Below are 26512 nucleotides of genomic sequence, written 5' to 3'. Positions count from 1 at the left end.
ATGAAGAAGAAGGTCCCTGGTTCCATCCCTGGCACCTTCAGTGGCAGCTGAGAGCCATAGCTGTCAACTTTTCCCTTTTCTCACGAGGAATCCTATTCGGAATAAGGGAATTTCCCTTTAAAAAAGGGAAACATTGACAGCTATGAAGAGAGCGCCCTGAAAATTCTGGGCAGCCATTGTCAGTCAGTGTAGGCGACACCGCAATGGGCCAATGATCTGGCTCCCTATGAGGCAGCTTTCTGTGTTCCTGCTGTGATGCCATATTTATTCAGATACAAGTCCCACTGGGTTCGATGCATTTTACTCCCAGGTGTGTATGCATAGGATTGTAGCCTCGGACTCTTTTTTTGGTTGCTCCAAAATATTTTCAGAGGAGAGGGTGCGATGCAGTGGGCAGGCGATTGGACAGCACCAGCCATACCTGTGTTGAAATCTCTGCTGGGCTATAGAATTTAGTGGGTGGTCTTGGCCTTCAGCCTCCTGCAGTGAAAGGCAGAGCAGGCAAGAGGCAGCCACTGGCCTCCATCCACGTGTTGGAATGGAAACCTCTCCGAGTGAGGGGCACTTCTCTACCTGTGTTAAGGTTGCTGTGTAATTTAGAACCCTGAAATATCAGGCTTTTCCATTGCACAGGAAGTCGTATGATTTGATGACACAGGTACAGTATTTAATTCACCGATTGAATTTATATACTACCTTTTCCTCCAAGGAACTCAAGGTGATGTACGTGATTCTCCCCTCTCCACTTTATCGGTACAACAAGCTTGCGAGGCAGGTTAGGCTGAGAGGCAGTGACTTGGCCCAAAGTCGCCCAGCAAGCTTCATGGCTGAGTGAGGATTCGAACCCAGGTCATAGTCCAATATGTTAAGCAATACACTACCCTGGCTCTTTCAATAGGATCCCCTTTGTAGAAGTCCCCCTCCCAGGCCCAGGGGTGGGGTGGGGTGGAAGAGGGGACATGGATGACATGACAGAGCAAGCAGGGTTAATATACTCATTGCTGTTGTCTAGCTCATGTGGTGATGGGGGGGGTAGGAGAAGAACTACGAAAGAGGGCTGTTCTCTCAGTCTAATCTACCAAATGAGGTGTCGTGAGGATAAGCGATGACAGCATGTTTGCTTACCTGAATTCCTTGGATAAGGATTGGATATAGAAGTAATGACTCCTGAAAGTCCAGCTCCTTGCGGAGGGGTATTCTATAATGCACTCCAGCATATTTGCCTTGAAGCTCCCAATAATTAATTTCAGCACCCCTAATATAGGTTGGGGCTTGTGGCACCTTAAAGACTAATTCTACATGGGTGGCATTCTGCTTGAGCATCAGAATGTCCCCATTCTCTCTTCGCATGCCCCCAAAATTTGCTCCAGGTGGCCCCTCCCCCACAACCCTCAACCAGATTTGGGGGCTGCAGGGGAGTAAAGAGGAGCATGAGCATAGCCGGGGGGGGGCTGGGGGGCAGCTGCTCCCCCCCCGTCAAGTAAAACAATAGAAATACTTAAGCAACTGACCAATCACTTCGGTTCTCCCCACCTAACGAAAGTCCTGTCCCCCCTAACAAACTCCAGTACCCCCCAACAAAAATCCCGGCTATGCCCATGAAGAGGAGTGGGAAGGTCCATTGCGCAAGTGGAACAGCTGCATTGGATTCAGCCCAAATGGGTTTATTGTGGAATAATTTTTCATGGATTAGAATGCAGATGTATCTGATGAAGTGGGCTTTAGGCAACAAAAATGCTTAAGCTGTGATAAATCTGTTAGTCTTTAAGGCGCCACAAAACACTGTTTTTTGCCATGATATAGGATTGCCCATCTGGAACAAGCAGGGGTGTTGAGCAATGCAATCTCCTCTTCCAAATCAATAGCCCCCTCCTCCCAACACCAGGAATTAGCACAAAGATAGGAATACGCTAATAAAACAAGCAGTCACACAAGTTGTAAAAGTCTTTTTTTAAAACCTTGGAATGTATTTCATTAGGAAAAGCAGCTTTGGGTGGCTGCCCGAGGCGTGCTTTGTGTGCATTTGTTGCATTACTTCATAACAGAGTACTAGGAGACGATGAACTGCTTGGTTTAAAAACTGACGCAAAGCGCTATAGAATTACCGTATTTTTTGCACCATAACACTCACTTTTTTCCTCCTAGAAAGTAAGGGGAAATGTCTGTGCGTGTTATGGACAAAATGCCTACGGGTGGCATGCCTACGGATTTTCCTCCTCTAAAAACTACGTGCGTGTTATGGTCGGGTGCGTGTTATAGAGCGAAAAATACATAGAGCGAAAAATACGGTATATGAACAAATCCAGTATAAAACCCCCACATCAACCAGAGAGTGAAGCAGCATAAGCACAGTCAAACAACCTGATACATAAAAGGCTCAGTGACCTGACAAGGCCCTTATAATGTTGTTTCTGCTCAGGGCTTTGCCTTGCCCATTCTTCACAGAGGGATGGCAGAGCCTGTGACGTCCCTGTTTGGTGTTTTTTCTCTTCTTTTCCACCCTGTTTGCCCATTGGTCCTGCTGCCTGGCTCTGATGGAAGTTGGTAGTCCAGCTATGTTTAGAGGTTCCCTTGCTGCTCTTTGTAATATCAAATGGATCTTTACAATCCACACAAAGCAATGTGCTTTCAGGTAGGTGTTTATTGTGGGATGAGGGCTCCACATCCATGCTAATGCTTGCTTTCACCCACCAGTCATGATTCTGCCCCTGTTACCTGTGCACCTACTCCCCAATGAAAGCGTGTGTCTTATTTCTGGAGCCCAGGTAAAAAGCTGCCTCAGGCAGCACTGAGATCTGGAGTAGTTTCTGTGGCTCCGTAGTTTACTTCATCCTGTACTAGACGTTCATTTGACAGCTCCTGGTATCCTCTGCTTTTAAAGTGCCGGATTTTGTAAACTGCGATAGCCATGGTAATGGCCAAAGCAGCAATGACTGTTATTGTGATGACAGCGATGGAGCCCCCTGAGAGTTTGGAATGATCCTCCCCGTCCAAAAGCAGAGCTATCTCTTTCTTATCAGTGGCATTGGCCAGCCTCCAGCTCCCGCTGCCATGTGTTTTCACCCAGGTTTGGCTCCCGTCAGACTGCACCAGGATGGTGTCGGGAAGGCTGGAATTCGTGGAAGGAGAACGCAAGAAGGGTGGGAGCTTGAGGGGGGCTAGTTGCTGGGCAAAAAGGGTCCCGGCCTGCAAGCAATAGAGGATTTGGCAGCCATCACTCAAGTAGGCCTTGTGTTGGCTATGCCCAGCTGGGCATTTCATGGGGTATTTGGTAGGGGAGTCCTGGTAGAAAAAATCCTGGAGGACCCCAGGGCTCTGCCCCTTCAGTAATCCAGCCAAAGGATTGCCAGACTGGCAGCTAAAGAAGCCCCCAAAGGGCACCGCAAACCGAGATCCCATCTCATAGTCACTGCTGACACACACCTTCAGATTATCAAACAGCACCAGGGGGAAGAAGTAGGCCGGGCAGGCACGGGTCTTGGTAACCGGGTTCTCGTTCCCAGTAGTGTACAGTCCTCCAAAGAGAAAACCTGAGTTTTGGGGGACGGGCCCCGTGGCAGCACACCAGTAGGCGTTAAACTTCACCGTGCTGGGATAGTAGCGGATGCCGCAAACGGTATCGCAGCAGGAGAAGAAAAGGTAGCAGGTGTGGCACTGCTGGTGGCACTCCGTCTTGGGCTTGCTGGAGGTGCGTTGCTCGCCGTGCAAAAGGGCAGCAGAGAAGTTAGCTGGGCAAGAAGAGCTGCCTGTCAGCGGGTTCTTTATCCGGTAGGCCTGGCACAGCTCCTCGGCGTCCCTGCCAGACACGCCGTGGCATTCCTGGAAGACTCCCCCAAAGGTGAAGTTTGTGTTGGGGTTTTGGCACGACCCGTCGTCTACGTTGGCCTGGAAGTTGAAGTTACTGGACTCGGGCTTGAGACAGCCAGGGTGGGTGTTGACAGCATAGTAGAGGAGGATGGCCTTTTCCACCACAGTGGCCACGCGCCGAACAGTAGGCTCGGGCAGTTCCGGCAAAGCTTCGGGAGTGATGAAGAATGGCAGAGGCCTCCCAGACTTGCCTATAGCCACTAAGCTGTTAGGGATGCCTTCCTGCCACTTCTGGAGGGTGATGCCAGGGTAGAAGGGCACACTGCCCCAGCCCTCCATCTTGGAATCCACCGTGTTGTCAATGTAGCTCTTAGTCAGATTATCCCAGACCTGTGAGGAGAAGCCCATTCCCACATTCACCTTACTGAAAAAAGTCACTGATGCTGAGGCAGTGATGCCTGCTTTCTCCGAGGCCTTTTCCAACAGAAATTTGCGCTTCACCTGGTCCTCCTGTATCAGGCTGGCTCCAGCTTCCAAACCTGTGAGGACGTGTGTGCCGTAGTTGAGCACCAGCAGCTCTGCGAGGTACTCGGCAGACCGTCTCTGCTTGTTCTCTAGGTGGTTGCCTATGTTCACAAGCTGACGGCGAAACTCCTTGTGGAAAGCCATGGACGGGAGAGCTTTGACGGAGTAGATGTGGTACCGGGCCTGCACCCGTGTGGTGACTGTCTCGTCATAGACGTTGTGCACCTTGGTCTCCTGGGAGCCATCCGAGAACTTTCCGTTAAGCACCGGAAGGAAGGAAATGTCAGTGTTGACAGACTGGGCAAAGGCATCCGTGTAGTTTTGCCAGTCCTGAATGATCTCAGAGTGCAGTTCCACCGTGCTCTTCTTGAGGGGCAGCACAAAGACATCGTTGGGAATGAGGTATTCGCCATCTTCTGTGGTCCGGCACTGGGAATAGTTGAGACTCATCACCATTCCCATCTCTATGTTGCGCAAGTTGTCCCAGCCACCCCCTGGCAGCACCTCCAGCACTTTCTCGCCAGGGTCCCTCTTACAGGCCTTGAAGCTGACTGGATCCTGGGCTCCTGCATCTTCCGCCCTCAGGAGAATCAGGAGAGGCCAAAGCCAAAGTGCCATGCTGGATGGAGAAAGGGAAAGGCCACTTACATGCACAGCCCTGAAAAACAACACACATGTCACGTAGCCTCTAATAAACAAAATGCATTTATAAAGTTTTTGTGGACTTCAGTTCACCTCAAGAAAATTGCCTCGTGTTTCTTTTTTGCCCGCTTCTATGCTAAAATATTAATGTAGGTTTTTAAAAGAGGTCTTTATGCTTGTGGGCTTCCTGTTGGCATTTGGTTGGCCACTGTGAGAAGAGGATGCTGGACTATTCTGCCTTGGATGAGAGACTATTTTGCACTCTGTTCTGCCTTGGTCAGACCACATCTGGAATATGGTGTCCTGTTCTGGGCACCACAATTTAAGAAGGGTGTTGACAAGCTGGAACGTGTGCAGAGGAGGGCAACAAGATGATCAAGGGTCTGGAAACCAAACCTTATGAGGAATGGTTGAAGGAGCTGGGTATGTCTAGCCTGGAAAAGAGGAGACTGAGAGATCTGATAGCTATCTTCAAATAACTTAACAGCTGTCATATGGAGGATGGAGCAAACTTGTTTTCTCCTGCTCTGGAGGGTCGGACTCGAACCAGTGGATTCAAATTACAAGAAAGGAGATTTCAACTAAACATTAGGAAGTATTTTCTGACAGTACGATCTCTTTGACACTGGAACGGTCCCCCTCAGGAGGTTGTGGAGTCTCCTTTCATAGAGGTTTTTAAACAGCGGTTGGATGGCCTTCAGTCATGGATACTTTGGTTGAGATTTCTGCATTGCAGGGGGTTGGACTAGATGGCACTCAGGGTCCCTTTCAATGCTACAGTTCTATATATTCTATGACTAGAGTGGCCTTTGGCCTGACCCAGCAGGATTCTTCCTATGTTCTTATTATATTTCAATATATCTAAGGTTTTCATTAGATAACATTTCTTATGGTAAATATGTCTGGTTCTTTAAGTTTGTTTTGTGTGTAATTTCTTCTTTCTTTTCTAATAAAGTATTTATTTTTTAAAACACCTGAAATGTATTTGTCTCATAAGATTTATATACTGTTTAATCAACAAAAACTTCCAGAATACAAAAATCATTAAAATAGCAATAAAATCAAAAGTTAAAAACCTATTGACATTATATTTATCAAAATATAAATAAAATGCATGTAAAATAATCACCATTCACAACAGCAGTGGGACACGGAACACCCATATATATGGTATTGTTTTTGTTGCAAAATCCTAATGGTCAAGCTACAAATGAGGTATGTTCACCCGGCCACTTTCATTTTAGAGAGAAAAACAGCCTGGGTGCCTAATATGGAGCCTGTTTCCAATTAGGATTGAGGGCCTGTGACATTTATCTCTTGAAAAACCAGCCTGTCCCTGGTGCTATTTGCCCTGTGTTAATCATTGAATTGGAAGGGACCAAGAGAGTCATATAGTTCAAACCTGAGCGAGGCAGGAACCTTTTTCACAATATGGGATGGCCCAGAAATTAAGAGTCTCATGCTCTACTGACTGAGCTATCCAGGTACTATTTATGACAAGCAGTGCTTGGTGAGGGGTAAAGGTAAAGGGACCCCTGACCATTAGGTCCTGTCGTGGCCGACTCTGAGGTTGCGGCACGCATCTCGCTTTATTGGCCGAGGGAGCCGGCGTACAGCTTCCGGGTCATGTGGCCAGCAGGACTAAGCCGCTTCTGGCGAACCAGAGCAGCGCTCGGAAATGCCGTTTACCTTCCCACCGGAGCAGTACCTATTTATCTACTTGCACTTTGACATGCTTTCGAACTGCTAGGTTGGCAGGAGCAGGGACCGAGTAATGGGAGCTCACCCTGTCGTGGGGATTTGAACCGCCGACCTTCTGGTTGGCAAGTCCTAGGCTCTAGGGTTTAACCCACAGCACCACCCGTGTCCCTGATGAGGGGTAGGTGTGTCAAATAAAAGTCAGGGATGGGACCATTTCTGACAGAAAACTGGTCTGGGCCCTGAGCTTTCGCCAAAGGTTGCTTCCAAACAACCCGTTCTTTGAGCATTCATTCTGATTTGTTTGCGTGAAGGTTATATATCCTGTATAGCAATGGTTACCTCACACTCCCCCCCCCCCAATTTCTTATAGAGTTCATACAGGAGAAGAGTCCTCTTTTTTTCTGGCGGGGGGGGGAGTGTATTTGCTGCACAAGAGCACCAAATCCATTTCAGCTGCAACAAGATGAATTTGCCAGGAGAGGACCGAACTGCACCCACGAAATAGCAAAACAGCGATGATCTGAAAGCCTACCTAAGAAATGCCCCTCTAGAGGTCCCCAAAAGTTGTGCCTTACCTGATTTGTGTCTTCCCAGCTGCTCTGCTTGCTTCTCTCTTTCTCAATTCCTTTTCTTTTCTGGAGGTTTTCAAAGAGGGCAGGCAAAGCAGGGGAGGGGACAGCAAAAAAAAAAGGGGGGGGAGAGGAACTTCAACTGCCCAATCCCATTGGTGGAGGGAAAACCTCTTGAGGGTGTGCTCCCCTCTCAGGGGGCTGTTGTGAGATGAGTCATGGGTCATCTGACGTTGCTAAGGGAAAGCGAAACCTAAGCCTGTAAAGTCCCTTCTGCAGCCTGTTTCATATTGTTTGCATTTGCCTGAATTGGCTCCCACCAAACTCTGGACTTTCCAGGCTTTGCTGGATACAAGAATATGTCTCCAGGCCTTATTGACAGGTAAACAACTTGTAGCCAGGGCATAATTCTGCCATCTCTGTATCAAAAACAGAAGTGAGGGGGTGGAATCCCAGCCTTCTAATCTTGAGATTCTGAAACAGGGATGGCTAACTTGTAGCCCTTCACCCTTGCTGGATTACAGCTCCTATTGTCCCCTGCTGGCTGGGGGGGATGGGAGTCAGATTCTGCAAGGCCACAGTGTCCCTATTTCTGTTCCATGCCAAAGAATTCTCTTACTTTCCCAATTTGTTGGGCACATTTAGTTCTCTCGTCTACCCACAATTCACTCCCTTTACCCAGGAAGCCGTAAGAACATGTTGTAATAATTTTAAGGTCTCAAATATAGAATAAATATTCATAAATACACACATATCTAAATATAGGAACCATGTGTCTGAAATAGTATGGGAGAGCAATCCTGAAGCCATTTTTACTCTCCCAATGACTTCAAATATTCCTCTGCAATAAGGGAGGCAAATGGGGAAAGCCTTCCCCTTGTCTTTTTGCTTGCAAATCCTGTCTTAAGGGCATATTTGTGTATAAATAGGGTGAGCCTGTGACCTGGATTCAGGAACTGAAGTATTAACCATCACAAAAGAATGGCCAGACTGCCCAGGTAATGCAATCAGTAACCATGAATAGGTATCCTGGCAGGCAAGATTTCTGCTGTAGACCACCTCCTTCTGTGATGTATGTATGATGTTTTGGGAGGTGGTCTTGGACTACAGGGTGGGCAATTTCAAAAGTCTATATATGGGCTTGCGCACCATTGTTCAGGGTTCTCCTCCCTCCTGCGTGTGGTGAGTGGGGACCCTGTATCAACAGTTCCTTTAATAAAGATCAGGCTTACTAGCCGCTTTGCTTCTCTGGCTGGCCTCTGGCCTCTGTTTTCTCCTACCAATAGGGAACCCACTTAAGGACTCTATATGGCAGGCTTCCTCAACCTCGGCCCACCAGATGGTTTTGGCCTACAACTCCCATGATCCCTAGCTAGCAGGACCAGTGGTCAGGGATGCTGGGAACTGTAGTCTGAAAACATTTGGAGGACCGAGGTTGAGGAAGCCTGCTATATGGGCTCTGGAATATCCCATAAGGGAACGGGAGCAGTTTTTCTTACAACCTGCTGGATCAGGCCAATGGCCCATCTAATCCAACATCCTGTTATCACCATGGCCAACCAGATAACGGGAAACTTGCAAACAGGGCCTGAGTCCAAAAGCACCCCACCACCCCCGGCATTCGGAAACATTACTGCCTCCATCTGTGGAAAAGTCACGGTGTAAAGAGATGCGCAAAACAAGGGCAAGGATGGAGCAGATGATCTTAAAGCAGGGCTGAGATCCCCACTTCAGGGAGATGGAATAGCTGGCCTTTTAGATTTTGCCATCGCATGAAAAGGCCATTGAAGGCTTTTGCCCAGAGGGGAAATGTCTACAAGGACAGACGCTGCCAAGGAGATGTGTGATCAACGGGGTTGTGCTTGTGTGTGAGAGAGGTACTCAGCCTGCAAGCTGATGCACATGACAGCATTTCCTCAGTGGAAATCTGAAAGAGTCCCTCAGCGGAGCCTGGAAGCAAGCACTTAAGTGACTCATTTAGCATTTCCCTTTAGATGCAGCAATCAGCCGGCATCCTTCTGAGCAGCAGCGACAGAGTCACTACCAACTCAGGGATTCCCAGTCCTCCCAGCTAGCTATGATTAAGTAACAAACACATGGGCAGCAGGCCTGGAGGGCCTGCCAAGCCTTTGGCTGTGGTTTTCAAACTGTGTTCCAGGGAGCCCTGGAGTTCCTTGGAAGTTGATCTGGGGATCCCTGAACATCAGTCCCGGTGGACTGGCTTCCCTGGGAGAGCACCTACAGATGCCCAAATGGGGAATTTTGCTCACTCCTGCCTAGCAGAGGTCATCTATCTATCATCAGCGTGTGGAGCAAGGCTGATTTTGTCATATTGCTGTGTGTTAAGAGGGTACCGGCAATGCCAAGTGGGAGCTGCAACAAAAGGTTGCAGCATGGAGGGCTATCCTTCCTCCCACCTGGTTTCCGCCCCACCCCCCTTTTTTGCCCCAGTAGTCAACAACATTTTTTTTTATTGGTCAACCAAATACAGGTTATAGCCAAAAAGGAAAGAGTTAATTAAACAATCTCAGAAGCATATTAAAACATAGGTGATAAAATCCTTATAATACATAGGACATGTATACACAGGTGACACTTATCTCAGTGCACAAGGTTGGACTCAGGGGCTTTTGGCTTTTATTGAAAACTTTGCTGTATTGAGCATGACTGGTTCAACTGAGCAAGACAGCAGCTATTTAATTTTGTCAGTGTCTCTGAGGGTTCAGTCATTCTCACTGAGCATGCTCTATATTAATTGGGCAGTTTTGGGAGAAACCCCCCATTGGTTTCCCCCCTCCCCCTCCATCTTGTGGACAGATGATGTAGTGTTGACTTTGAAAGGACCAGCACCCGTAGAATTAGGAACCTGGGAAGCTGCCTGGGAAGCTCACTGATTGGCGGCAGCTTTCCAGGAGGGTCTCAGACAGGCAGTGGCGGAGGAAGGGGGTGCGGTGGGGGCAGTCTGCCCCGGGTGTCATCCTGAGGGAGGGGTGACATTCGGTGCACAGCCCGCCTGTGACCTCCAACCTTCCAAGCCTACGCCGAGCTGTCAGGGCAAGGGGGTGAGCTGCGCCACTTTGCCAGCGGCCTTCAGCAAAGCAGCACAGCTCCCCCCTTTCTTTGAAGGCTCAGGGTAGGCTTGGGAAGTTGGGAGTCGTGGGTGGGCATCATACCATTGCCCCGTGCTCCCGGCTGGAGGAGGTAGGCCAGCTGGCCGGCAGGGAAGAGGATGGGAAGGAGGCAGGCGAGCAGACAATGGAGGGGGGTGGGAAGGCAAGAGGAAGGAAGCAAGATTGGTGGGTGCACCTTTCATTCTGCCTGGAAGACCAGCACTTACAGCTGGACTATCAAGTGAATTTAAAGGGTCGGTGCTGCAAACACGGAAGAGATCTTGGCAGGTGCTTAAAAAGGGAATAAAATGGTTGCTGTCTTTCTCTCTATCTGAGCTGGCTCCCTGCCTGTTACGTGATGTGTGGGGAAACCACATGGGGTTCCTCTCTGTGTAAAGTCTTCAAGCTCTGCCTGCATGTGCCTGACAAATCTGCCCCATTGCCTTTCCCAATGTCAAAATTCATATTTCTCCCCACCTCCAGTCTCCGTTGTGTGTCCTGACTGAGGGGGGAAACAGAAGACTGGGGGGGGTGGACTTGTGGTCCCATTAAAACCACTGGGGCATGTAGGCATGACTTGAGTTTTCGCTGAAATCAATGGAACTCCAGTGTGTTCCATCCCTTCATCTTTCCCCTGGAAACCACCAAGGGCCCACTTCCCTTTGAGCAAGAAAAAAGCCCAAGACAGTTCATTTGGAGCTTCTCCAAGCAAGCAAGCAAGCAAGCAAGCGCGCACACACACACACAATACACCACACAAAACCGGAAGCGTCATGCCGGTTGCTGCTAGGCTTGGGTTTGACAGGAAGGTCTGCCTCTGCAGCTAAAGAACTTTACCACGCACCCCACCTCCTGCCAGTCCTAGGCTAGATTCTCCGGTGGGTGATCGGGTGGTGTCTCTTCGGTTCTCCCCAGACAGGCTTCTCCTCCTTTCACAGTCACACCTGAATGCTGCCGGTTCAAAGTGTCTGTCGCCTTGGGCATCCCTTTGCTACTGGAAGGGAGGTCCTGGAGGGGAGGCGATGATGGCATGTGGAAGGAGGGGGCTGCGGTTTAAGGTTGGGGAGAGGGCGGATGCCATTGGACAACACCCCCCCACCACCACCGCCCTTGCCCCCTTGGCTTTTGTAGCAGCTGAGGCACTCCCTAGGGAGCTCCAGAACAAGGGGAACTCCCAAGGTCCCACCACCGCAGCTGTTGCTCGCTTGGCCGGACATTGCTGGCAAGGCACAAAGGTGTCTTCGGCGACTGGGGGGGGGGGTGAGAAAAAAAATCTGCACCAGGTATGTACCACCTGACCTTGCTACGCCTCTGCAGACAGGGGACATTCCCAGCCCTACTCTGAGCTCCTATGGGACCATAAGCACGCAAAGCAGATGTTCTACAGCTTTTCCACTTCCCCAAACTGAGAACATTAGCAGTGTGTATGACTCAGCTTGCCCATTACTACCAGTCTTTCTCTCCAAGGTGCAGCCACAGTAGAGTGGTTGTGTTTTTAAGTGCACTCTTGATTGACAGCCACCATAGCCAAAGCCCAGGGATGAAAAGTATTGTTGTTAATCAACATCTGGAGGGCCAGAGGTTTCCCACGCCAGACATACATAAGATAGTGTTGTGGAAGACTAGTTTTCTGCATGCTGAACTGACTAGGCACTTGGGAGTTTGCCCCCAGATTCTCCTGCAATGCTGAGGGGTTCTGAAGTGGATGAAAATAATATTTAAAATTTAAAAATTGAGTAATGATGTCTTCTTCAATCTGGTGCCTTCTGGAAGTTTTGGACTACAACTCAAATAATATTTGAGCATTTGCCTCAGGCTGGTAGGAGTTGGCGTCCAACAACATCTGGAGGAGGCTGGTGTAGCATTGCAAAGGGTTCAAAGCATTTTGTGTGCATTATCTAGTAACCGAACGCAATAGATGAGGAAGTTCTTTCTCACACTAGACTTATATAATTTATGGGATTTGTTTCCACAAGATGTGGTGACTGTCCGCTGCTCAGGCAAGTTTTTAAACGGATAAAACAAATTCACATTAGAAATCTGGACAAATTGTTTTAGGGGTGCTTTGTAACGACACGGGACAGCAGTGCCTTCTGCTCATCCCTTCACCTGAGCTGCACATTTAAGCTGTCACATTCAGCCCTCATCTGTATTCTGCAAGTGTCTAATGGACTGAATTGGTGTACAGATATTCTTATGTACACCTGTGGTATAAAAGGCAATGGGAAGTCAAGGTGCAGCATCTCAGCCAGCTAACCCCTCTGGCATTAACTTCTTACTTGGATTACAGTCCCTGCTGCTATTCCAGCCCCAGCGGCCTGTATTCTGTTGAAGCAGATACTGTATCTTCTTTCCTGCACTATGCTGTTTAATGGTGACTCAGCTTTTTATTGCTAGGCTGGAATCTGCAAACTGTGCAGTCGTTCTGCAAGTTGGAATTCTTTGCAAAATGCCCTGGCACAACATTTTTGCTTGAAAGTCTAGGATCCTAATCCTGCAACTGTTCTACTTGGATTTAACACTGGGCCCATCATGGTGATCTGTATATAAATATATGTGAATGTTCTCATGACCTCCAAAAGGGAAACTTTATAGTGCAATATTATGCATGCCTACTCATAAGTAAGCCCCACTGAGTTCAACAGTACTTAAAGGTAAAGGGGCCCTGAACATTGGGTCCAGTCGTGACCGACTCTGGGGTTGCGGCGCTAATTTTGCTTTATTAGCCAAGGGAGCCGGCGTACAGCTTCCAGGTCATGTGGCCAGGATGACTAAGCCGCTTCTGGCGAACCAGAGCAGTGCACGGAAGCGCCGTTTATCTTCCCGCCAGAGCGGTACTATTTATCTACTTTATCTAACTGTAGGTCCCTTCCAAATCTGTGAGGTGAGAATCTATAAGATGAAACTGGATGAACTGGTCAGACCAGTTTCTTCATAAGCTAAAGTAAGGTTACCAGATTTTTTTCAATGAATCCGGGAACACTTTTCAACTTCAATGGATTTTGTATGGGGACTGATTTGTAAATCTGGGGACAGTCCCCGGGAAATGGGGATGTCTGGTAACCTTAAGCTAAAGGCCTCAGCTGACCAGTTACATACTGCCAATTTACAGTACATGTTCAAAGAGGTTGCCCTAGAGACAATTGACTAAGCTTTTTCCCACCTCACCTGGCTGGATGCCCCCTCATCCTAGGATGCAGAACCACAGACCAAGGGCAGCTGTATGAATTTTTGGCTGCTGTTGGAGGCTGGAGATACAGAGGCTTGTCTTGCTCTGTGCTAGACTCAAAGTTAAGGCCTGGGATCTCCCTGAAAATCTACTGGGGAAGAAGATCTGTGGAGTGTTAATGATGTGAGCTCCTCCATCCTGTCCTCAGATGGCATATGTGTGTAAATAAAGCCATATAGCCTAAAGACACCACAGTCTCCAACGACCTTCATTCCATGGAAACCAGACTCTGTACCCCTGGAGTCTCTCACCCTGTGGAGCTCATGTTGTGCGCAACAGTATTTACATCAAACTGGGTTGCAAAAGGCATCCCATACGCCCTACACAGGGCAGAATTTGAGTTGGAGTCTGTGGCGGAAAACAACGTCTATAACTCAGCTTGACCTTCTCAGCATGGCATGACCGCAGACTTGGCTCCTGTCTCGTGTTCTAGCACATTATCACCGGGGGAAGGGGGAGTTGTGTGGCTGTTATATTACATTTTTAAGTGCTTCCCACAAGTCCACGAAACAATCAAACTGTTGTATGGCATCTAGCTTGTCTTTTGGAGCAGATAGGTTGTTTGGGTGAAAAATAACTCCCATGGCTTGACAGCATCTCGTTTCAGTGCTGAGCATAAGTTTTGTCTAAAGAGCCAATCTGGAAACAAATGCCTAATAGCTTGCCAGCATGGAACACAAAGGCAATTTGTTTCTGCCTTGTATAACCTATTAAAGCATTGGCTACATAAACCATGCCATTAGCCAGCTTTTTCCTACTGGAAAAATGGCATGTGTTTGGGTGTGTGTATTTTCATTATCATGTAAAGACAAGGGCAGCAACCCACCCAACCCCTTTGCGGTGTGATGCACCTTTTTGTGTATTAGATGACAACTAGTACTTGGGGTCAGCAGCACACTCTGGCAACTAGCTCAGCTGGTGCAGAATCAAATTTTATGCTCTGACCGCAGTTCCCCCTCAAGCAAGCAGAAGGCTGCATTCAACAGTAGCTGAAGCTTCCAGATCATCTCTGTCGGCAACCCCATGCAGAAGACATTACAATAGTCTAGTCTGGATGTAATTGTATCATGAATGCCTGGGGCAAGATCTGCTTTCCCCAGATGGGGCACAGCTGGTGAATCAGACAAAACAAATTTCAAAAATGCTCCTGGTCACCAATGTCACCTGCACCTTAGGCTGATAGTGCTGAGACCAGGAGAAGGTAAAGGTAAAGGACTCCTGGATGGCTAAGTCCAATCAAAGGTGACTATGGGGTGCGGTGCTCATCTCGCTTCAGGCTTTTGTCCACAGACAGCTTTCCGGGTCACGTGGCCAGCATGACTAAACTGCTTCTGGCACAATGGAACACTGTGACAGAAACCAGAGCACACGGAAACGCCATTTACCTTCCCGCCTAGCTTTCAAACTGCTAGGTTGCCAGGAGCTGGAACAGAGCAACGAGGGCTCACCCCCATCCGTGCGGATTTGAACCACTGACCTTCCAATCGGCAAGCCCAAGAGGCTTGGTGGATTAGACCACAGCGCCACCCACATCCTAAGACCAGGAGAAACCCCAGGCAGCACAACAAATCCTCCCAGAGAAGTGCAATACCATCTAGTACCAGTTTTACCTCTCCACCAGCTGTTTTCCTCATCCACAGTACCTCCATCTTATCAAAAACTACCTGTAGCCTCTCTGGGAATAGTAGTTGAGGGAGAGAGGTGTTTGAGATGTTTGGATGTTAGCTCAACCCTCTGGAATAATTCTTCCAATGGCTTTATATAGATATTAAAGAGCATGGGGAGACAAAATGGAACCAGGAGGCATCTCACATAGGCCAAAGGCCATGGGTGGAAGAGAAACTCCCCAGCACTACCTTCTGGGTTCATCCCTCCAGGAGGGACCAGAGCCATCATAACACTGTACCATTCCAGCCAGGCAACCCAGAAACATACGCCAGCCAATGATACCAAAGGGACCAAGAGTCCAGGAGAACAAGGTTGCACTGCCTGCTTTTCCAATCAGTGCATGGCAAGGCTTCACTGATGGAATGAGCAGACTCTTCTGAAACTGCTTTCAGCAAGGAGACTTTGTGAAATACACTAGTCTGTGGAGGTAACGCTCTGCTTTGTGAAGGCAAACCTCGCACCAGACATGCAACAGTGTGTCAAGGAGCATTACGCTTGTTTTCCCTCACCTTTTGCCTTCTTGGCTAGAAAACAGGGTTTTCCCCCTGACCTTTTGTCCTTTCACAAATTGTTTGCTAGACATAACACTTGGCTGGAGCAGGGCAAGGAAAGCAGATGTAATCAAGTATCGGTGGGGGGACATTAAAGGGAAGCACCTGCTGACACGTGTATTTGCTAACGCTGGAAATGTGCTTAGATGGAAATATGCTAAAGTTCAGAGTGGTTTCACTACTGCTTTCCAGCTGCTGATTTTTGCCAATAAAAGAGGCTCTGGAAAGCTAGCCGATCAGCTTGCTCCTGCACAGCTCACTTGCATCCAACCTTGTGTAGTCTCTCTACACTAGTCTCTCTCACTTTCTCCCCATCTGCACAACTGCAGCTGTATGAGTTAGATGTTCTTGCTTCGAAAAATCCAAGCCAGCAGTGTCACCAAAAGGAATACAATAACCTCAGCACGTTAATGTATGAATCCTAATCGATTCCTAATCAAATCAATAACCTCAGCGGGTTAATGTATGAATCCTGATCGATGAGTTCATAGGACATCAGCAACACTTTTTAAAAAAAGTATTTTGTTGATTTTCAGTTACGAATGAATTCGATATAAAAAGGAGAAAATAAATGTTATCAGCAATAACAACAACAGGTTGGAGTACAGAGCCCATGATGCCACTGCTCAGGTGGCTCCACAACTCTGCCCCACCACGTGCCCCAAAGGCAATAGCTACCATCTCACCTGTTGGAGGCAGTATGCCCCTGTACACCTGTTGCTGGGAACCAGGAATGGGGAGAGTGCTATTATACTCAAGTCCTCCTCCTGGGTTCCCACTAGTTGGTCGCTGTCAGAACAGGATAGACTAGATGGTCCTTTGACCCAGCAGGGCTCTTGTTATGTTCTCAAGCACAGCTGTCCTGGTTTCTCACCACTTCTAGTATCAATAAGATAGGGTTTAATTGATTTCTCTTAATTCCCCTGCCCCTGAACAAAGACTTTTTTGTCTGAATTTCAGGTTTATTTACAGGATAGCAAAGATAGGAAAACAAGCAAAGAAAACAAATGCAGAACAGCAAATAGATGTTTTACAGCATCATCTACAGGCAGAAGTCGTGAAAAGCAAGCAACTTCTGTGTTTCCTATTCAACAAAACAGCTTTCCAGGGAATTGTTTGAGTAAAAAATCCATTGCTGCTGCCACTGTCCCTCAGGTTTGTGAAGATAAGATTCTCCTATTTTATTTGTAGCAGGTGATATCTAATGTTAGTAACAGAGCTGGTCCATTGGTTTCAATGGGTCTACTCTGGGCATGACTTTGTTGGGTGTCACCCAATGTCCTAAGTTCATGGAGGAAAGGTGTCATTCTAATGTGGTTAGCTTGTTCTTTCCTTAATTCTGTTCTAGAAGAGTATTAAATAAGCGTTGTAAATAAGGGCACACAGGTTTGTTTCCTTCAACAATACATGAGATATCTTCCTCCCATTAGCACTTGGATTTTCTTCTTCATATTTGACTTATGCTTTTGTAGGACAGAGAATTAGAGGCGGGATCAGATGTTACAACAGCTCCAGGATCTGGAGCGCGGTAAACTAGAAATGACATCCAAAAAGCAAGTTCTTTGGGGAATCGCTCATCTCCTCGGCCCCTTCTTCTTCTGCGACCCGCGAAAGGCGGCGAGGTAACGGCAAACACTCCTTCCATTTAGCTGCGTTACAAGCCTAGACAAATCTCGCCCGATTTAGCACGGTCGCCTATGGCAAGGCGGGCTTAGGCAAATAGTAAAACGAGGACTTTCTGATTCCTTTTTCGGGATGACAACGCTCTTCCCCTTGGCATCCCATCGTCTTCTTACCTTCTATCTTTTCCCCTCGGCTCACTGCCGTCTGTTACTATGTAAAATTCCAGCTTGGCTGGAAACCTCTAGCTTCGTAGGAACCTGCCCCCCTCACCGCATTGAGCGAAACGCACTGGGCGGGTTATGGGAAATCAAATGACATGTTTCGAATAGAACGGGGATCCAATAGGAACCTGCGATGCCCCAGTAACTCCCGCCCCTCTTCGACTTCCCGCTGCTTTCTGGGCGTTCTTGTCGCGAAATTTGAAACGGGGAGAAAAGGGTGCCGGCGGCTTCTTTCCCGCTCCCTGGGGTATCCACGTCCGGGGTATCCCTTTGACGTGAAAGGCACGGTCTCTCCTACACTCCCCTTGCCCGCGCGCGGTGGGTGGACTGGGAAGCTCGGGTAAGTACCGGTAAGTCCCTGCTGCTACAAGCGAGGCTTGGAGTCGCACCCCTCCCCCAACCCACTTTCTGGCCAAATCCCAGGAATCTGCTTGGATTGGGCTCAGGGCCGGATTTAGGTTTGATGAGGCCCTAAGAGCTACTGGGGCCCGTTGTATGTCCAGCTGTCCTTTGTCAACAACAAATTGTCGCTGTTTTTTGTGTTGAATATATGCTATATGGTAATTGATGGACCTAATAGGTATCTGAAGCCATTTGCACATGCAGAATGTAGGCACCTTCTATATATAGAAACGAACAAAGCAGTGATATGTTAGGGAGCAGGCTAGCAGGCGGGGCCTATTACTTATATCATAGGAGCCTACACAACACAAAACACTGTTGCTGTATGTAGGTTTTATTTTATTTGTTTTTTATCTTATATTTCGGAAATGTACATCCAGTTGTTTTTTTCCTTTAATTATTTTTGGGGGCCACTACCCAGAAGGCCCTCTGCCTGGTTCCCTGTAACCTCATTTCTCGCAGTGCAGGAACCGCCAGAAGGCCCTCGGAGCAGGACCACTGGCAGAGGAAGAGGTGGGGAGCGCACTGCCCCCCGCAACACGATCCCAGTGGGGTGCCATCGTGTCTGCCCCCCCCCCCGTGCTGGGCGCCACGCTCCCGCATGCAGCGCATCACATCCCCAGGATGCGCGACACACCCATGTGGGTGGCGCACCACCCCCTCGGTGCACACACCAGCCGTGCCCCTGCCCCCTCCCCTCAGTGCCGGAGCATGAAGCTCCACCACTGAGCCAGACCTCAGTGTCCAGGCTGAACGATGGGGGTGGAGACGTTCCTTCAGGTATACTGGGCCGAGGCCGTTTAGGGCTTTAAAGGTCAGCACCAACACTTTGAATTGTGCTCGGAAACGTATTGGGAGCCAATGTAGGACTTTCAGAGCTGGTGTTATATTGTCTCGGCGGCCACTTGCAGTCACCAGTCTAGCTGCCGCATTCTGGATTAGTTGTAGTTTCCGGGTCACGCTGCAAGTTTGTATTATATGGTAAACATCTGAGTAGTATGACCCAAACAGTTCTTTTTTTGTTGCTGCTGTTGCAGCTGTTGTTGTTCATTGTTATGGTGCATGTATCATCCATTTATTTAAAAAAATTAAATAAAGTGTTAAAAAGAACAAATAACTGCCAATTCACTGATTTCTGAATCTGACAACTTCCCCCTTAGCTGTATCTGCTTGAGTAAACATGGAGTCTCATATCAGGAAGAGTTCCGTTAAAAGAAAGAGTGATATCCGGCCTTTTCTGAAGGTAAGCCTTATTCTGAAGAGGGATTACCTTACCTCAATCTTCCAAAGAACATAAGGGGCAGTTACTGAATATTTTTATTTGCTGTCTGTAGTAGTTATTGCTGGTTAAATACTGCCACTGTCTACTTCTGTTTAATAGCCTTTGTGTGCACAATTGAAATATCACCTCGCTTCCATCCAGCCCTTTTATGTTGGGTCCAGGGATTAAAGCAAAGCTACACCGTTGCACTGAGGAACAAAACCACACAGGGCCTGTTAGATGCTTACTATAAATTGGGGTATTAATATCCCAAGATTGCTCTCTTTTTGCCCTGCCCTTTTCATCCTACCCTTCCTTGTGTCCATTTGAGTGATTGCCATTTGAGTGGCTGCTGGTTGCTGGACTAGTAAGCAAACGTCAGCACCCACCCTATGCATTTCACCTGCATGACTCACTAACTAGCATAACAGTACTAACCAGGGCGGATCAGAACCTGCTTCTTTTACTTTTGAAGGCGGAGCAGGGCAGGGGAACATTGTTCAGCTGAAAGGCTACATGGTGGTGGTAGGCAGGTCTGGAGCCCCAAAGTAGGCAGAACATCAAATGTAAGTTTAACCTTTGCATAGCTGGCTAGTTCCTCCACAAACATACACCCCTCTATCCTCCATTGAGGCAAGCAAGAAACGTCAGTAATCAAGGGTGCAAATCAATCTAACCTGGACTGGAATAACATTTGTAATGTCCCCTGCTCTGGCACTGCTGAGGGTAGAGATAATCTCCACTCAGAGACCATCAAATGAAGATCTGTTAGCCTTTTTATTGACTGCTGCATGAATGGAAATTGCTAAGTGCTGGAAACTGAGGAAGATTCTAGTATTGAATCTTGGTACTCCGGAGTTTGGTCAGTTGCATTAGCCAAAATACTGACTAATAATAATGATAGTAATAATTTATTTATTGGACTCTGACTGGGTTGCCCCAGCCACTCTGAGTGGCTTCCAACAGAATATAAACGAACACAACCAAACATTAAAAACTTCCCTAAACAGGGCTGCCTTCAGATGTTTTCTAAAAGTCAGATAGTTGTTTATTTCTTTGACATCTGATGGGTGGGCATTCCACAGGGCGGGCGCCACCACCGAAAAGGCCCTCTGCCTGGTTCCCTGTAACTTCACTTCTCGCAGTGAGGGAACTGCCAGAAGGCCCTCAGAGCTGGACCTCATTCCAGCCAGGCAAAAATACTAAAAAAAAATTCAAAGCAGGCCTGGTGAGGGGATGTAGCCTGGTAAGGGCCAAACAGAAGGGCTTGGGGGGCCTCATTTGATCCTTAGGCCTAAGATTCCCTATCCCTAAACTAGAGCTTAGCCATAGGTTTCCCTCCTACTGTGTGCAAGCAGAGAGGGGAAAATCCTTGTCTGACGAGTCTTGTTACCACAGAGAAACTAAAAAAAAAAGCAGTGAAAGCTTCTGTTGGACAGCACTGATGATGAAATGAACATTGAAAGCAACACAGAGGAATCGGGTTGTCAAACTATTTCAGACACCCCCCCCCAAGTGTCCCTATTTTCCAGGGACAGTCCTGGATTTACAGAAGCTGTCCCAGTTTCTGATTTGTTCCTGGAATGTCCCACTTTTCCTTAGGATGTCCCTATTTTCATCAGAGAAATGCTGGAGGGTATGGAGTTATGTGACCCTCTGAGCCAAGGAGATAAGAAACTATACAACCTTTAGAAGGCAGCCCTTTATAGGGAAGTTTTTAAAATGTTTAATGTTTTAATGTGTGTGGTAAGCTCCAGATGTTTTTGTTTTTGTTGTTGTTGTTGTTAAATAGGTTGTCCCTATTTTCATCAAAGAAATGTTGGAGGGTAGGCTATTTGTTTTCACAGTACCCCCTTTGTCTTTCAAAGCTGCATCACAATAGAGTAATAAGAATAGCTTTCCTCACCACAATCCTGTGCTGATATGTTTACGCCACTTGCATTGTTTGTCTAGACGTTTTCAAAGACATGAGAGCCTTGCTCTATGGCAACCCCATACACGACCCCTTTCTGTTGGTCATGTCTGGAAAGCTTGCTGGCGTGGACCAGGAATGTAGTAACATTTGTTGCCTCTGGGCCAGATGAACTGTAGCATAACTGGCTGTGGACACAAAGGAAACATGGTGCTACTCATGAGTAGCAGCAAATGCAACAGAGTTACTGTGACTCATTAGGAATCAAGTCAGAGAAGGTGCCATGCCACAATATTTGTTGTTTCCGTATTCTGCCAGGAGCATGTCTGGCAGTAGTGCTGTGCCTATATTCTTCAGGCCTCAGCCTAGCTCCCCACTTTTCTCTTTGTGTGTGTTCACTGGTATTCCTGCTATGGTCTACATCTGGCATAGGCAAACTCGGCCCTCTAGATGTTTTGGGACTACAATTCCCATCATCCCTGACCACTGGTCCTGTTAGCTAGGGATGATGGGAGTTGTAGTCCCAAAACAACTGGAGGGCCAAGTTTGCCTATGCCTGGTCTACATGTAAGCAGCTACCATCTGCAAGCATGTTGTTTTTTAAAAAAGAAAACCACAAAGAAAATATATTATTTGTTGACTTCCCCCCTTTTTTACAGCGCGAAAATGAGGCAAGCCCAAGTGTCAAAAGAGTGGGATCTACGAGTGCACCCACTCTTAAGACAGAAACTGGGAATCATCCTACAAGAAATACTCTTCCTAGCAGTGAGAAATCAACAGATGAAGAACGAGAATTCACTGTGAATTTAACTGGTGATGGGAAGGATCACATGGTGAAAGGCAGTCTCCACGACAGTGTGCTTTCTGCCCTCAAGGCAACAAAAGATATTTGCACTCACATGGAGAAAAGCAAGGGCAAAGAGATCTACCTTATAGGGAAGAAGGGGATTGAGGGTTGCATTAATCTGGGAATGCCTCTGAAGTATATGCCGGATGGCTCCCATTGTGTAATGAAATGTTATAAGGTTCAGCAACTTGAGGACTCTGCTGGCTTAGGGTATCGCCAGCATGAGAACAGGGAGGAGGAATGTATTTTGTTCTTCATTGACCCCAAGCCGACACAAAACAGTAAGTTGATTAGATGCAGTCAGCTTCTTAAGGAATACTGCAAGCTGTGTGTCTGTGCACCAAAAGGAGAAACCATAAAAGATGCCCTGTGCAGTGATGGTCGTTTCACGCCTGAGCTAAAAGAAAAAGACTGGAGACTGATGGAGGGTAGCAAGGCCATAGCTAACACTCATTCAGTTAACAATTTATCTGACAAGACCTTTTATGTGGAAATGACGAAATCTGCTAAATCTGGTGGCGGTGCAAATAGCAAACAGATTCCCCAGGTGCCTCATGGGAGGCAGCTCCAAACCTGTCATTATTTTAAAATTGATCTCCTAAGCTTCTATCCTGGCTTAAAGGATCAAAAGGAGATCATGGATAACTTCTTTGCAAAAACCAAGGAGGCACAGGAGCATAAAAAAGAGGTCCTCAAAGTGTGCAGAGCAAACTATAGCAAGGAGATAAGCAATGCCATAACGGTTAAGATGTTAAAGAAGCAGGCAACTCTCAGTCAGTCAGTTGGGTACATAAAGTGGGGCATTTCCAGAAAGGAGGGTGAAGCTACTTGCTTTGTGTTGTGTAATAGCTACATACTAACTTGCCACCATGTGGTAAGATCGATCGTTGGAGAAGGGATTGAAGAAAAGGAGTGGGCATCCAAAATCAGCAAGGCAGCCCATGTAACATTCTCCTATGAAGGTGACCACCCCAAAGGTGAAGACTTTTTTTCACTTGAGGAGTGGTTTGAAATATATGATGTTGTTCTTGATTTTGCCATCCTGAAACTGAAGGAAAATGGAAACAAAAGTAGGCTTCCTACAGGCTTGGTAAAGTTATGCTCCCCTCCACCTTTTGATGGGCTTACTTACATCATTGGTCACCCAGGTGGAGAAACAAAGTCTCTGGATGCCTGTTCTGTTGTCACTGTGTGTAAGCGTCAGAAGGAATCTCTTGATCGTTGGCAGCAGGGTAATGAGGCAGAACACAGCAACACCAACTGTGGTTATGATCCCAAGAGCTGCATCCATATGCTCAATCCAGGAGTTTTCTCAGATGTTTTCAACAACCCTGATGTACTCACCTATGATACATCTTTTTTCTGGGGGTCTTCAGGCTCACCTGTGTTTGATAGAGATGGCCAACTTGTTGCAATGCATGCTGCTGGCTACGTTTATGGAAACAACTCCAAGCAGCGCAGCATAATTGAATTTGGCTATTTGATGACGTCAATCCTCTCAGTAATTGAAAAGAAGGATAAATCTTGGTATGACTCTGAAATTGGTCCTTTCCGACAGGCTTCTTATGCTACAGAAGAGGCTACCGTGTGTGTTGTGCCTATGGATGTGGATTAAAATATCTGTGTTCTATGATGATCCTTCAGTCTGAAATTTGGAAGATATATAGGGCCTATTAATTGATTAAATTGCACTTTGCATTTTTAAAGATAGTTACGCTTCATTACATACAACGCTTTTAAAAACATGTATCATATATCATTTCAAAGCAGTGCCACCCTCCCTAACTTGGACATCCAATTCAGAAGGATACCATGGTTGATGGTATTGAAAGCCTCTGAGAGATAAAAGAGGAAGAACAGAAAGTCAGTTTCTTCCAAGAGCATCTGGATCTGGTCCACAACCTAATGAAGAACCTTGCCTAAGGGGAGATTGGCAACTTGCTGATAATTACGCTACTTAGATTTTCTGAATTCAGGGAGGGTTTTTTATGGAATGGCCTTGCCACTTCAAGAAGGCATTAATCACCTCCCTGACCCTGCCAGCTTTCTCTTCCCAGCTAGCTTTTATCAGCCAAGAGAGGCAAGGGTTTAGAGTGCAAGTGGTCACCCTGACAGATCCATGCACCTTGTACGCATCCTCAAGGCTTACGAACTGAAACTCATCCAACATAACAGGACTAGACATTGCTCTGGACACCCCTTGAGATCCAACTGCTGTAACAGTGGAGTCAAGGTTCCAGCAGATTCAAGCCATTTTTATCCTCAAAATACTTCACAAACAAATCGCAGCGAGCTAGTGTCAGTTCTGCTAGCTCCTTTGTGCTAGACTGTAAAAGGCCCCATACTACCTGGAAAAGCTTTGTCAGACAGCATGATGAAGATTCAATGGAGTCAGCAAAGTATCAGTCGGCTAAATGATGAGCCTTCACCAGTGTTCAATTGCATTCAAGCCGTCTTCCCACTTGTCTCAGTGCTCCAAGCTCTGGAGAATACTAGGGAGTCAAGTGGACTCCACAAATTAATATATTTGATGTAGTAGCTATTATCTGACTGGCTTTCAACCATGCCTATATCCCACAGTTACCAGGGTTGTTGATAAGTTAAGGGCGCAAAGAGTATGAGTGAGATTAAATGGTTGTGTGGATTAAAAATCATTGTAGTAGAATTTGTGTTGTATTAATAAAATAAGGAAATTACCCCATTTTCCTTGCCACAAAGTGTGTTGACAAAAGAAGTGAAATGAACTGAAATAAGGGGTGAATACCAGGCTACTACATGATTGCTTAGCCATGTATATTGGCTATACACTCATTAAAACCTCCCCTCACACTCTGCTTATATAGCTCTTATCCAAAGGAAATAAAAATACCATTGAATTTCTTAACACTTGGGGAACTGGAATGTGCTGTTAATTATTTTATAATTTCTATATAGTGTTTAGAGTGCATTCATAATTAATTTTCATATATTATGTCATAGTTTCACTTATGATTTACTGGGGTTCTTTCTGTCCTTTGCTTCAATCAATAAGACTCTGAATTCCTTGAACCAGTGTGTTCTCAATCAAGTTCAGTTGCTTTCAGTTTATTATCGGTAATAGGAACTTAAACAAGAAAACTTATTGAAGATGTACAATATGAGCAGCACAGATGCTATTAGCCCAGAGATGAAAAGAAGATAAAGAATGGCAAATCAAATTGTTGGACTATGTCGAAATAGCAAAATTGACCCAAAAGCTCAGGAACCAAGAAGACCAAAACTTTGACAAGGAATGGGAAAAAAATTATAATTTATCTTGGAGACCACTGTGAACAGATGTAAACATTAGCAGGATTGCAATATCACTTGTAATGTCTTGGGTGTTATGGAGAGAATGACATTTTATTTTGGTTTTTTTAAAATGGAGTATAAAAAAAGAGGCAGTAGAAAAAATTTAATAACAGAACCCATGGAGGGGATGGTGGGAAGCCCAGAAATTTGATATGTTATTTCTATAATTTTATACTTGTAAAATCAAATAAAAATATGTTTAAAAAAGAAGACTTACAATATGTACCCTTAGCTGTGTTCCATCTTCCTCTTGTACTGACTTTGATGTAACTAATGGTGCAGACATGGGTCTCTAGTCCAGGAAGAGTCACTGGATGCAGGACAAGTGCAGAGAAATCCTGCACAAATAGGTGTTTAAAACATGCCACTATATCCACCTCATAAGCAGCACAAACAATTGGCAGTGACTGATACCCTCCATTAATTTGTCTAATCCCATTTTGAAGTAGGTGGCCATTCCTATAACTTGTGATAATGAATTCCACTGTGTGAGGAAGTATTTCCATTAGTCTGCCCTGGATCTTCCAACATTATGTTGGTATGGTTCTCACATTACTGTGGCAGGGCTGGCGTTTATGCTACCCCATCTCTCAGGGGAAAGTCTCTGTGGGGATGGAGAGTTATCTACATGGTCCCACACCCTGCAGTGAAGCAGACTGTGTTTAGCAAAACTCCAGTTCACAATAAACCAGTTCCATGGGATCCTGGCATGTGAGAAATGGGCGCCTTTGCATTTTAAAAAATGTAATGTGTGAAGTTGCATGTTGAAAGTGCCACAGTGCTTTCTGAAGTCACCCAGTGTGTGCACCTTGGCTTTATTCTAGAAATCAAGCTCCCGAGACTAGCCATCAGCAGTCATGGCATGAAACACGAAACGTCCATTAACAGTAAATCCCAGAGTTAAATGGCTGTCTTCTTTCATTAGTAGCTGCCTGAAATGACAAGTTTTTTTTTCCTTCAGTGGTTGGCCTCAAGCCTCTCAGGAGCAGAGTGTGTTTTGAATTCATCAATAGCTCACCTGGCAACATCACCACTCACAGAGCCACGCTTAGCGAAAGTAAATCAAAGAGCTTGTTTCCAGGACATTATTTCATTGCAGTGATTTTTACCGTTG

At 46.6% G+C, this 26512-nt stretch overlaps 2 protein-coding genes across 4 annotated transcripts; one reads left to right on the top strand and one right to left on the bottom strand.

Annotated features, from left to right (window-relative positions):
* Positions 1 to 1931: 1931 nt before the first annotated feature.
* On the bottom strand, positions 1932 to 7634 carry LOC309525807 (macrophage-expressed gene 1 protein-like). The gene is made up of 2 exons (XM_082211393.1): positions 7251 to 7634; positions 1932 to 4990 (listed from the first exon to the last, which is right to left on the bottom strand). Exons 1-2 carry the CDS (start codon positions 7469 to 7471, stop codon positions 2779 to 2781), a joined length of 2433 nt encoding a protein of 810 aa, XP_082067519.1. The 5' UTR covers positions 7472 to 7634; the 3' UTR covers positions 1932 to 2778.
* Positions 7635 to 17408: 9774 nt separating this feature from the next.
* On the top strand, positions 17409 to 24954 carry FAM111A (FAM111 trypsin like peptidase A). Of its 3 annotated transcripts, none has more exons than XM_082211725.1 (3): positions 17409 to 17424; positions 19209 to 19291; positions 21881 to 24954. In XM_082211725.1, the coding sequence occupies exons 2-3, from the start codon at positions 19229 to 19231 to the stop codon at positions 23681 to 23683; spliced, it is 1866 nt and encodes a 621-aa protein (XP_082067851.1). In that variant the 5' UTR covers positions 17409 to 17424; positions 19209 to 19228; the 3' UTR covers positions 23684 to 24954. The 3 variants fall into 3 exon arrangements, with proteins under 3 accessions (XP_082067851.1, XP_082067849.1, XP_082067850.1); XM_082211723.1 differs by lacking the exon at positions 17409 to 17424 and adding an exon at positions 17853 to 17986; XM_082211724.1 differs by lacking the exon at positions 17409 to 17424 and adding an exon at positions 17873 to 17996.
* The last annotated feature ends 1558 nt before the right edge of the window (positions 24955 to 26512 follow it).

This window comes from Podarcis vaucheri (genome assembly GCF_965113315.1).
Source record: "Podarcis vaucheri genome assembly, chromosome: 1".
NCBI classification, from domain to species: Eukaryota; Metazoa; Chordata; class Lepidosauria; order Squamata; family Lacertidae; genus Podarcis; species Podarcis vaucheri.
The sequence above is the reverse complement of the archived record's forward strand: the minus strand, read 5'-3'. Positions and strand labels throughout refer to the sequence as shown.

Excerpts from the sequence above, each read along its gene's own strand:
- FAM111A (XM_082211725.1), top strand. The coding sequence starts at position 19,229 with ATGGAGTCTCATATCAGGAAGAGTTCCGTTAAAAGAAAGAGTGATATC. Across the intron at positions 19,292-21,880 it reads ATATCCGGCCTTTTCTGAAG|CGCGAAAATGAGGCAAGCCC; the intron begins GTAAGCCTTATT and ends CCTTTTTTACAG.
- LOC309525807 (XM_082211393.1), bottom strand. The coding sequence starts at position 7,471 with ATGACCCATGACTCATCTCACAACAGCCCCCTGAGAGGGGAGCACACC. Across the intron at positions 4,991-7,250 it reads GCTGGGAAGACACAAATCAG|GGCTGTGCATGTAAGTGGCC; the intron begins GTAAGGCACAAC and ends GTTGTTTTTCAG.